This window comes from Typopeltis vanoorti, chromosome 1 (genome assembly GCF_054136105.1).
Source record: "Typopeltis vanoorti isolate ZY-2024b chromosome 1, IOZ_Tvanoo_1.0, whole genome shotgun sequence".
Classification (NCBI taxonomy): domain Eukaryota; kingdom Metazoa; phylum Arthropoda; class Arachnida; order Uropygi; family Thelyphonidae; genus Typopeltis; species Typopeltis vanoorti.
The window spans coordinates 98,505,620-98,518,998 of record NC_143549.1 but is presented as its reverse complement, the minus strand read 5'-3'; the positions used below and the strand labels follow the sequence as shown (position 1 = coordinate 98,518,998).

The window sequence follows — 13,379 nt, the reverse complement described above, 5'->3', positions numbered from 1 at the left end:
AGAGACCTCAATAAAGGTCGAAACTAGTCTGGGTAGGGGCCCTTCTCTTAATGCATAACATTATTCATATCTGCAAGGAGATGTGTTTTGCATTTTGGAAGATACTGAGATAGGAGTGATGTTAGCTTGCTCCACCTTTGCAACGAGTTTCCCAGTGTTGTACCACCTTACCCCAGTCCTGAAGATACTTTCAGGCACGCAAACTTTGTTTGCTCACACATGGATAAGGGATTAAACTAAATTTATTATTATTGTTTTAATCCTTTACCCAAGCACGAAAAAAACAGAAGTTTGCACATGATGCTTAGCAAAATATACATATCCAAAAGGAAAGTGTGCTATGTACTAGTGGAATACTAGAAGTAATTTTATGTGTTTTGTTTTGTTTGCTCAGACTTCAACAAGTATAAAAAAATTTCTTGTCAACAATAATTTACTTTCTTACTTTCTAGCAAGTGAATAAACTTGCTACATATAGTATAGTTTTAAAATCTTAATTGATTTTTGATTATTGTTATTTCCAGCATTTTGAAATCATTCAATGATTCAAAATTCACAAAAAGGCGATTCCCTTTTAGCTTATGTACTGTAGAACATAATTTTGTTACTACAAGTTGCTTGATTATGAGACAATTTAATGAAAATCTCAGATAACATTAAATTTCATCTGACCAGTGGGTAGAATTATTGTTATCAGTTTGAATCATGTTTCCAATAAATATGACTTGACGGAAACCAAAACGAACTATATATATATATTCTATTGTACATCCTAAATACCACGTATTATTAAGTTTCATCAATCTAGAACAAAGTTATTGCTATAATAATTTTGAAGCATTTTGTCCCTACAGATGGTAAGATCAAAACAATAAATTTTGATGGCCCAATAGATTTTTATAAAGATTGCAGATATGGAATTTAAATTAAATTACCCAACCAGTCCAGGAATGACTTTTGTATAAGAGAAAGAAAATGAATTTGGTCAATGCTTGAATGCATTTTGTGAAATGCATTCTTCTTCAAGTGTCATCCCCTAGAAGGAGGTTGGCAACCATGTCACGGAACCTTTTTTTTTTTTTCTTTTGCTGCTCTGGAACATTCAGAACAAAACATTTCTTCCCTCAAACCTTGATGAGGTTAGCAATTTGGGTTATGGAAGGCTAATATTGGACAGAGAGTTGAAGTCTGGAGAACATGTTGTGAGAATGGGCAAACTAGTACACTGAATTATTTAAATGTTGAGTATGGAAATAATATAGTATTGTTGATGAAACAAAGTTGAATGGGATTTTAAAACTCTAAATTGAATGCAGATGGCCACAAAACCTATAATACAAGAATGCTGTGTGTGGGTGGATAGATGATTAAGGAGCAACAGGCTCTTTCTTTCTTTCTCCTTAAGAAAGAACCTGTTAATGTGTTTCTTGAACATCTGGAAGTTGTACTCCTTGAGGAAAACAATGTGAAGAAGGCAGTTGTAAAGAACAGAGATAGATGAAATGTTGTTAGTATATGGGAGTATCCAGGATACCAGTACTGGCATTTGGATCCAAAATGTGGTATTGGTCAGGAATGAGTTTAGGCTACCATAATTCCCTCAAGTGTTCTATGTCTTTAGATATGTAAATTGGCTCGTGACTACATGTTTTTGAGGGATGAAAAACTTGAGTTCCTGGGTGTGGCAATCCTCCACTTTTGTATGAGACCAGCTAACTCACTTTTAGTCAAAGACCTGATAAAGTTTTCTCACATCATAGACAGGAATCAAACCTGGGCTCTTCGAACAATGGGCTCCATTGACACTAACTAAGCTACAGAGGCTTATAGATGGAATGAAAGAGAAGGAGGACAAGTTGGTTCAGTAACATAAGTAGAAAGAGAATGCCTCTGAGAATAGGTGCTTGGGATGAATGAAATACTATCCAGACTGCCTTCAGGATAGCATTTCTGGATAGAGGTTTTGAGGACAAATATGAGAACAGCATTCTAAGGTTGGGTGAATTTAGAATTTATATCATGTTAAGATTTGTATAAGTCAAAGGCTGTACCATCAATGGAAGATATGACATCTGATCTTCACTGGAAATCTGAGTAGTATCAATGCTAAGGGAAAGTGAAGTAAGATCTTTATTATTAGAAATGAAACAGTTCTGCATTTTGGTAGTGTTGTAGTTCACTAAGTTCTCATCACCACACTGGAGAACAGCAAAGAGACTAATGTTTAAGAAATTGGTTAAGGAGAATCTTGAAGCTGGATCAGCTAGTTGGCCAAGTGCCCAAAGCAGTAGGTCATAGATTCAAATCCCACCACAGGCATGGATGTTTGTAAATGTCTTTCATCACCCATTGTGAGCCTGCTGCTCAGATTATTGGAGGTCTAAAGTTGCTGGAAGTTTCATGTTTGGTTTCTAGAGCAGGGTTTCTGGATTATATAAAAAAATAATAAAGCTTAAAAGGGAAAAAAAAATCTCAACCTGCCCATTAGTACTATATACTAAAGGTTTACAACTTTTGGGAGCTTGGAGTTGCATGAAACATAATAAAAAATAAAAATAATGATTAAAAAACCTATGGATAATTGACTTCAGTGTTATGAGGAAAGTGTGTGTGTGTGTGGGAGCAGGCTCATTATGGAGGTGTTTGATTTCACTTTTCTGTCATAGATTATGATTGTTAGTTTAGATTGTAGTTTAAATTATATATTCTGTTTATACTCCTATCTGTATATTTCCCTATATAGAATATAAAGTTTCAGTATTTCTATTTTAGATTTAAAAATTACGACATTTTTCTCCAACTTTTTTCAGACAGTTATCCCCAAATTAGTTAATGTGAAGTCCATTTCAAGGTATTTTCTGTGGAAAGCCAAATGATTGTCATGTAATTTGCCATTTAGAATTTCTCAGTAAATGCTGTAATTGTAGTTGAAAATCTAGTATTTGTGAAGTTGTTTAATGTTCCATATTCATTAATTAAAAAAACACACACACACATACAAGGGTGATCTGAAAACTTCTCGGCCTAACAATGAAAAAACGAATTTATAATTTCAAAATTATTTTTATTTTTCAACATAATCTCCCTTGAGACTAATACATTTATTCCAGCGATGCTCCAGCGCCATTACCCTGTCCCGTAGTGGTTCTCAGTAAGATCTGCAAAATACCCCCTCTATAGATGAAATCACCTTTTAATTCAAAGAAAAACACTGACCAGCGAGGAAGAGTTTTAGTTTTGGGAAGAGATAGAAGTCAGAGGGAGCCAAATCTGGGGAATAGGGTGGATGTTCCAACAATTCATAGTGCAGATCCCTTGATTTTTCTATTGCCAAAACACCTTTGTGGACAGGTGGATTGTCCTGATGAAAGTTGATATTTTCCTTCTGCAAACCAGGTCTTTTCTCATGAATTTTTTTGTCTAGTCTAGTTAAAAGATTGGAATAATATTCTCCGGTTATTGTTTTATCCTTTTCAAGATAGTTAATAAACAAAATGCCTTTAGTATCCCGAAACACCGATGCCATGACCTTTCCTGCTGATGGAACCGACTTTGTCTTCTTTGGTGCTGAATAACTGGCATCTGTCCACTGTTTTGACTGCTGTTTGGATTCTGGTGTGTAGTGGTGAATCCAAGTCTCATCCATAGTAAAAAATCGATGCACAAAATCAGTTTTATTCTTGTTAAAACTCTCCAAGCACTGTTCAGAGATTTTCATGCGAGTGCATTTTTGATCTGCTGTGAGCAAGCGTGGCACCCATCTTGCACAAAGCTTTTTCATTTGCAATTCTTCATGCAAAATATATCCTACACATTCTTTTGAAATGCCTATGACTGAGCAATTTCATGCACTTTGACTGGCCTGTCATCCAATACCTGATGATCCATGTGAAGGACGTCCAAAAAGTGTAACAACATCAGAAATCATTGATCAAGTGCACGATCTTCAAGGCTGGTATAGTACACTTACAGATATGAGACCCTTTGACACTTCTGCACATGTCAAAATAAGGAGAATCCATTCCAATAATAGGGTAATCAATCCTTATTGTGGGATGAGTGTTTATTATATTACATGTCGGAAAATTAACTTCTCTTTGATGATCATTGTAGTTTTTAAAGTGGTAACTATTTTGCTTGTATAGCAATTGGAAAAAGCACGTGATTTCCCATGTTGGTGACCAATTCATACATTGCCTTATTTCTTTCTCCCCTTCAACATGAATTGACTCTTCTTGGCAGTCTGCCAACGAGAGCTCTCGCTTCTGTGGTCTGACTATACAGCCATGTTTAAACTTGGCAGCCCATTTCTTAATTGTTGAAAATGAAGGAGAAGAGTGTCCGTAAACTTTTATGACTTCGAATGAATTTCTTTTTGCATTAAACCTTCTTTTACAAATTTTATAAACACAAAATACTCAGTTTTATCCATTTCAAGGGATAGAGTCAACACTTTTGCTTCAGACAGCTGTATAAAAAAAATACTTGATAGAATGACTTGCAATTTCACATGGATGCTTATGAGAAATGTACCAACTTAGAAAAAAAAAAATCTTGCCAATAGTGTTGCCATCTATGTTTGAGGCCAAGAACTTTTCAGACCACCCTCATATATACACATACAAAAAAAAAAAAAAAAAAAGCAGTATGCAAACCTGAATGTTGAAGTTGACTGTTCTATATGTATGTATGTAAATATTTAAATATATGTAGTATATATATTTGCTTAATTGACAGGTAGGACAAGTCTTAAAAGTAATAAACGGAAATTAATTACAGAGGGAACTTGGCCAAATGGATTACTTGTAAATAGCCACCATTCTAATGATACTGCTGGACCAGCAGTAAAAGTTGCATGTATTGGAATCCAACCAAGGCACTCTACATCTAATAATCTCTTGTTTCATAAATCCTTAACTGCATCCAAAAGTAAGAATTGCTTTTTTCTTTAAACTTTGGTTGATTGTTTGAAATAGTTGCAACTTTACTTCAGTAATAGTAAAGAAATATGTAGCTTTAATAAAAATTATAGTTTATGCTATAAACTATATAGTTTAAAACTACTTATCCTTATTATTACATTAAATTTAAATTGATGAAACTGTTTACGATTATTAGTAGGAAGTTCGTGTTACGGGCATGGCAAACCCGAGATACCAGATGCTGGACCATGCCTTACTTCATGTAATATATATCTGTTATATTATTCTGTAGACTGGTCTCTCCCCTTCTTTCTTTGCTTCTTTCCCCTCTCCTTGCTCCTTCCCCCTGATGCTATTAGAGTATTCGAGGGCTAGGGTTGAATCTTTCCTATCTTGCTAAGTCATTTCGTCTTATGCAGCCACTGAAGGAGGCAAGCTAGCCTCAATAGGTGCCTGTCCCAAGCCTGGATAAATGGCGAGGGTTGATGTCAGGAAGGGCATCCAGTTGTAAAACTTCACTGCCAGCTCTAGATATGATATGAGTCAAAGAGAAAATTATATAAGGGCTAGGGCGTACCCCTTAAGCGACGCACAGCCACATCACCCTACAGCTGCGAGAAGTGGACGAGGGCTAATGCATCAAAGACGGGTGCGGTTAAAGAAGCGAACTCAGCAGGTGGAGAGGATGTTGCGAGTGGGAACACTGAATGTTGGAAGCATGACTGGAAGGGGAAGGGAGGTGGCACACATGATGAGGAAGTTGGACATTTTATGTGCGCAGGAGACAAGGTGGAAGGGGGGAAAGGCAAAGGAACTGGGAGATGGATATAAATTGTTTTACCCTGGAGCAAATAACGAGGGAAGAAATGGTGTAGGAATTGTGGTGTGTGGCAGAATGAAGGGCGAAGTACTGGAAGTGGGTAGAAGGAATGACAGGATCATGCGAATGAAATTGGGTCTTGGAGAAGAGCAGGTGGTCATATTATGTGTATATGCCCTGCAAGTTGGCTGTACAGCAGAGGAGAAAGATGTGTTCTGGAACGTGTTAGATGAAGAAATGAGGGAACTGGAAGAAAACGAGATAGTGATTGTCGGAGGAGACTTGAACAGACACATAGGGAGACAGAATAGAGACTGTGAAAGGGTGCATGGTGGTCACAGAGTGGGAATGATTAACCAGGAAGGAGAGAGGGTTGTGGACTTTGCAGTAGCATTTGATCTGGCAATTGTGAACTTGTTTTTCTACAAGAGAGAACATTTGATAACATTTAGGAGTGGTAACAACAGTTCACAAATTGACTACATTTTGACTAGAAGAAAACATCTTAAGGTTGTGACAGATTGTAAAGTAATTCCAACAGATCAAGTGGCACAGCAACACCGACTGCTGTGCGCAGACTTTAAAATAAGATCGAGGATACGAACCTTTGGAAGCCATGGGATGAAGACAATTAAGTGGTTTCGCTTAAAAGAAGAGAGTGTGAGGAATCGTTTTAGGGAGAAGGTGTTAGAGAGGATTTCGGATGGAGTGGAAAGTGTACAAGATTGGTGGAAACATAATTCGAAAGTAATCCTGAGCTGTGCAATCGAGGTGCTTCGTGAGACATCTGGAAAGATTAGAGAGCAGAAGGAGGGTTGGTGGTGGAATAATAATGTACAAGTAGCAGTGACAGCTAAGAGGAAGGCAAAACAGAAGTGGGATGAGTGAAGAGTGGAAGAGGACAGAGAGAGAAAGCAAGAAGCCAAGAGAGTTGTGGCACAGGCAAAGGCCATGGCATATCAAGATCTGTATGATCAATTAGAAAGAAAGGAAGGACAGAGAAAAATTTACCAACTAGCGAAATGTAGAAATAAAGCAGCAAAGGACATCTTACATGTGAGGCAGATCAAAGACGCTGAAGGAAGAGTATTATAGAGGGATGTGGACATAAGAAACAGATGGAGAATACTTTGAGGGACTTTTGAATGAGGAAAATACAAGGACTCACAGAGAAGATCGGCAGCCTTCTGAGGGTATGGTGCAGAACATTAGTAAAGTGGAAGTGACAGAGGCCATGAACAGGATGAGGAATGGAAAATCGGTGGGCCCCCGACAGGATTCCAGTGGAGGCATGGAAGGCTGGGGGAAGAGGGAATTGACCTACTGTGGGACCAATTCATGAAAGTTTTCCAACAGGAAAATATACCCGAGGAATGAAGGGAGAGTACTCTTGTCCCCATCTACAAGGGTAAAGGAGATGCACAAGACTGTAAAAATTACAGAGGAATAAAGTTGATGTCCCACACAATGAAAATCCTAGAAAGGGTTCTTGATGGAAGATTGAGGAAGGAGGTGGAGATTGCAAAAGGAACAATTTGGCTTCATGCCTGGTAGATCAACAACAGATGCTATCTTTGGGTTACGGCAGATGATGGAAAAGTTTTGAGAGAAACAACAGGAGCTACATCTGGCATTTATTGATCTGGAGAAAGCATACGATAGAGTGCCAAGGCAAGAAGTCTGGAGGTGTCTGAGAGAGAAGAAGGTTCTGGAGAAATATGTCAGGTTGGTGCGGGGGATGTACAGAAATGTGAAGACAAGTGTTCGGGCCTGTCTGAGACAGACAGAAAGTTTTCAAGTAACAGTTGGCTTGCATCAAGGGTCAGCATTAAGTCCGTTTCTGTTTAACATTGTGATGGAGGTGGTGACGGAGGAGGTGAGAGAAGATGCGCCTTAGGCAATGTTGTATGCAGATGACATCTTGCTGTGTGCAGATTCAAGAGAAGAAGCGGGAACTAAACTGGAAAGATGGAGAAAAATACTGGAAGAGAGAGGCATGAGACCGAGCAGAAGTAAGACAGAGTATATGTGTTGCACAGTGGGCGGTGGCCAGGAGACAGATCTGGAGCTGGAAGGAATTGTCATCAGGAAGGTGAGGGACTTTAGATACTTGGGTTCAACAGTGGAAGAAGATGGAGGAGCTGAGAAGGAAGTGGGATGCAGGATACAAGCGAGTTGGAAGAACTGGAGGGAGATGGCTGGAGTGTTATGTGATAAGAGGGTGCCGATCAATCTGAAAAGTAAAATCTATAGGACAGTAGTGAGGCCAGCTATGACATATGCTATAGAAACTGTGGCCCTGAGGAAAAATAACATCAGCAGGATGGAAGTAGCAGAGATGAGAATGCTTAGGTGGATGTGTGGTGTGACCAGAAAGGATCGTCTGAGAAATGACTATGTGAGGGGAACAGTGAAAGTTACAAACTTAGGAGCGAAGATACAGGAGTCAAGGTTGAGATGGTTTGGTCATGTGATGAGGAGGGAGGACGAATATGTGGGAAGAAGGGTCATGCAGATGGATGTGCAAGGAAGGAGGAAGCGTGGGTGGCCAAAGAAGAGATGGAGGGAGCTAGTAGAAGAGGACTTGAGGATGAAGAACTTGGATGTGGTGACAGCCCAAGACAGGAGGATGTGGAGGAGACTCATCATCAACAGTGACCCCACTTTAGTGGGAGAAGCTGCAGAAGAAGTAGGAAGTTCATGTTGCAGTAACATTCCTATGGAATTTCAGGATGACTGGTTAAAAAATAATAACCATCAGATATGCAAGTTATACTTATGGTTAAGCACTGTGATTTAATCATCACATAATACTGAAAGAAATTCATTTTTAAAATAAGGTAATTCATCCATTTTCTCAAAGTAGGCATACTATTATTTGCAGCATTTTCTGAAAGTGATAGTATATGAGACCTTGTTTAACTTTGCCCTGAGGTGCCTTCGTGAAACACTGTATAAAAGATCCCACTGGATTGTATTTTTTTTAATTTTGTTTTATTTGTTTTATCGTCACTATCATTTTCTGACACATACCCTTAAGAGGTATATCAGATACTACAATAGTGCAACACAATTACTGTATGAGTACTAGTTTCTATCAGTACTTTTCTTCCAGATTAGTTTATTATTTTTAATTTAATCTGTTTGGTAAAGCACTTCTACCTGCATCAATCCATCTGTGTTATGGTTATCTCTTTTTTATGGTCATTAGCAAAATGTATGTTTCAAACATAATTTTGTGAATCTTTTACCAACCACTCTGTTTAAGTGTTGACACTATTTTAGAGTAGCTCCTGGAATGTTAATCACAGAAGAGTCTGCTGTGATATCCTCATTTTTTATATGGTTTTGCCATTGATGCCATCTGTTCATTCCTAATTTTTCACACAACTTTCCTTGAATTGATGGTGGCAGGAGGAGATACACTGAACTGATTTAAAGTATTTCAGTATTATTTTAAAAACAGTATGAATTTTTACATAATCGTTTTAGATAATGCTATCAGTTGATCTTGATTTATAAAATTTCCTGAAACTTCTTAAGATATAAAGACTATCAGATGGTTGTTTGTTTTAATAATATAATGGGATAAAAAAAAAAAAAAAAAAAAAGAGTATAAGTCATATTATCTGGAAGCACCTAGTCAAGTAAAAACTGTAATTTCAGAAAATTTATAATACTTGCAAGTGACATTTGTCTTTTTGATGGGGTCTGAGAGAATACCATCCTGTTTCTATTAAGAACTTCCTATTCAGCTGAGTCTTTGACATATAACCAAAAACTTCAACTACTATAGAAGCCACAGAGTGGAAAAAGTGCTCACCATAAAAACAATCGTTATTATTATTATTACCTGACACCTCCAGGGAGTCTAGACTCACTGAGGGAGAGCACCTACTCTATAACTCTTCGTCTCTACCACTCCACCAGCTGCATCTACCTTCATCATCTAAACCAACGCCATCTACTGCCAACCACCACTATTAGTATTTTCACAGACAGTCAAACATCCATGCCCACGGCAGGATTCGAACCCACAGCCTTTTAGTTGGAGAGCAGATATGCTAGCCACTCAGCCAGCCAGGCCGGCAACATACATTTATAATGAATAATTTATAAAAATAGATCTCTTGAATGACTGTAGCAGTGAGAGATATGTTAACCATGGATGGACAGAATCAGTAATTTATTATAGTTTATTTGATGCTTCTGGAGTCTTTAAAGTCATGAAGTGTGAAAATACAACTGGTATTTAATAATATGAATATAAGGAATAAAATAATCACAGCTGTAACAGATGTTGCATCTGTATGGTTCATGCTTTAATGATACTATTACAATATAAATTCCATTTCTTATATATAATTAAAAAGAATTTATATTGCTGTATTTGGTGGATCTGGTTTGGAAGAGTTATAGAGTAGGTGCTCTTTAACACTAGTGGTGAAGATGGCCACTACAAAACTGCAGGGATAGATTGTGCTTTGTCAGGTGTTGAAACTGGATATACTAATAAGATAGAACTGGTGTTTATTAAGCAACTCCTCCACCATGCCTCCAAGTGGTGGAGGAGTTGTTTATTGATAACTTTCTCCATTGTTTTGGAGAGCACAGAGGTGTGGCAATTGGTCAGTCGTTTTATTGTAGACTTTATCATTCTTTTTTGAATAGGATGCATATGAGACAATGTTTGAGAACAGTTGGGGAGATGCCATCAGGATCAGAAGACTTTTTAGTATCCAATTTATTTAGTAGTTTTCTGATGACTTTTTGTTGAAAAACTATAGGAGGTATACAGTGTGTGTGTGGATTCTGGTATGATGAGAGGTGATTTCCCTTGTTCACCTATGCAGGAGTTTGAGGAAAAGAGTGATGCCAGGAGGTCAGTTTCATCTTTGTGCGAGGTAACAGTGGTGCCATCAGAATGGCAGAAGTGCAGGAGAGCAGAAGTTCCATCCAGTGGCTGCAACTTCTGCTCAGCAAGCAACCAGAAGACATGGCTTCTATTTGGACAGGAGGCAAGTTTTCTGCTGGTGTCCTTTATAAAATCAGTTTTGGGTCTACTGATTATTGATTTGCTTATGTTGCTCACTTTGGTATAGGCAGAGTATGAAGCTGGAGTTCTTGATGTGAGCCACATGCAGTAAGCTGAATTTTTTCTTTGACTACTTGGACACATTTTAAGTTGAGCTAGGGCTTAGAAAGTGGATGTGGATTATGGGTTGAATGGAGGGATGAAGGCCTTCATAACACAAGTGAGAATAAATTCTTTGACTCATTCAGAGCAGGTGTTATGGTCAGTTAGACCAAGGAAAGAAGTATTAGAAATTTCAGAGGTCATCCCATTTGGTTCCTTTGTAGTGCCAGAGGATGCGAGGTCAGGAGTGGTCAGAGGAGGAATGTTCTGAGAAAGTGAGAGAGGGGAGACTTGTACGAGATTGTGGTCTGAGTTGCTGAGAGGAGAGGAGAGGTGACCTCTAGTGTATCTGGAAAGAGAACTGGTCAAAAAGAGCTCCAGAGTATTTGGAGAGTGAAGAGGATTATCAGGGATTCGAGTGGATAGATGTACAATTTGTGTTAGGTCATTACTTATAGCAAAGACTTCTGCTTCTCATCCTGTTTGGTCAGTGGTATAGGATTAGGAGAGCCAGTTGGAATTGTGGACATTCAGGTTACTCAGGAAGATGACCTCACTATTTGGATAGTTGGATTGCAGATCGTTATATTTCATGGAAAGGAATGTGAAGAGATTAGAGTGGTTATTAGTGTTTGGAGACTGGTAAAGGCAACAAATGAAAGTTGCTAAATTGGGCAAGGAAACCTTGAGCCAGAGAAGGTCAAAAGCAGGGGATTCTAAATTAGCCATTCTCTGGTGGGCTATGTTAAATCTCACAGAGGCACAGGTACCGCCCTTGTGGTGAAAAGAATCATGATATGTAGGTTGGGCACTGGAGGTGGATGGCAGTAGATGTTGCTGGGATCTGGGTTTCTGCCAAAAATAAGATATCTAGTCTGGATGACTGCAAGTGATAGTGGGTGTCATTTATGTTTATGTTAATGCCATAGTTGTTAGTAAAATGGATGTGAAAGTGAGTTTTTATTGAAGAGATTCTGGTATCATTTGTATGTTGTGGCTGGTTGTGATGTGACTTTTTTGATGGGATTAGTTTATGAGGAAGATTCACTTCTATCACTGTTATTGTTTGTGAGAGTTTCATAGTTTGATCATAAGTTTTATTAAATGGAAGGATACAGTGTGGACATGCAGTAAGAGAAGATAGACTCTTAGACATGACATCCACAAAGAAAGAAACTAGTCCATGCCATGACTTGGCCTTGACAGTGTCCCACACATACCACTACTCAGACTCCTTCTCCAGGCAAAACCTGGCAGAGTATGTGTCAACAGAATTATGTGCCAGTTGACTGGGAAGCCTGCTGAGTCATTACTGATAGGTTCGAGCTCATGCACTAACTGGTGGCCCACCATTCTAACTGCTGTATGCTCAAAATGGAGGAGTTTATGGGTCCCTAAGTATGTTTGTCATGGTCTTGAAGCGGGGGGGGGGGGAGAACAGAAACCAGAATCCTTGCTCTGAGACCAAACATGGAATTGATACTTCAGACCTCCAATAAGCCAGGTGGTAGTATTTCACTGGGCGATGGAGAACATCTACCACCTAGTGTCTAGTTGGTATTTCTTCCAATAGGAAGGTATTCCTTTGTCAGGAATACTTGTTCATTTTGCCACAATCCCCTTTTGTGGAAATAGGCCAGATTGTGGGAAGGTGATATCGACTTGACTTGGCAGAGAGAAGATGTATGTTGCACATCCCTGTCCATTAATGATTTGAAATAAAATGTCATTTAACTACTATAATGTAACAGTCCAGCTTCTTACATCCTTGTAAGTGGGCTATGTTTTGATTCCCAAAGGTGTTAGAGAGTATCAATGGAGATGTGTTGAGAATTACTATACAGTGCCCATAGTGATTCCTCTGATAGAAAGGTCTTCAGTACATGCAGGAAAATCATAAACTTTCCTATGAGGCATAACAATCACTAAAGCTTATGTTAATGGATCCATTTCAACATCTTGGAAAGCTCTAGAGTAACAAGCCTATTGCAAAGCCCACTTTATATTGGATCCTCATTTCAAGAAAGAAGTTTAGTAGAATAAGAGAATGAATTTTCAAAGAACTGAAATAAGTCATCCTAGTGACTTAAAGCGTTCCATATCTGAAAGTTCTATTCAGATCTAGGTTGATATTCTAGAAGAATATCAACCTAGCACGTCTTTATAGAGAAGACTTGGACAATAAACTGGTCAAAATAAAAAGCAGTCATTATTCTGTGAATGAATGCTTCCTCAATGTTAAAATATCTTTTCACAGATTTTCTATTATATCAGGTTTGTCAACACCTCTGTAGTATAGTCAGATTTATTATCATGTGTTTAAATTGGGTTAAATTCTCTTCAGGATGTGATAACCTTTTATAAGTTTTCAACTGAAGATGAGTTAACTGTCTCATCGAAGAACACCCACTCGAGTTCCCCCCCCCCCCCCCACACACACACCTCCGACAAAATAGCCGTATTGTCAAAAATCCGTTTCTGAGTTAATAAGTATGATTCA

At 38.3% G+C, this 13,379-nt stretch overlaps 1 protein-coding gene across 4 annotated transcripts in view; it reads left to right on the top strand.

Annotated features, from left to right (window-relative positions):
* The window catches only part of LOC150110248 (uncharacterized), a 416,889-nt gene that overhangs the window by 363,937 nt on the left and 39,573 nt on the right, over window positions 1-13,379 (top strand). For 3 of the 4 annotated variants that reach the window (XM_090398541.1, XM_090398530.1, XM_090398560.1), the window contains exon 13: window positions 4,738-4,929. In XM_090398541.1, coding sequence (XP_090254667.1) covers window positions 4,738-4,929 — 192 coding nt within the window. The remainder of the gene's footprint in view (window positions 1-4,737; window positions 4,930-13,379) is intronic. The other variant, XM_090398551.1, reaches the window with a different exon arrangement.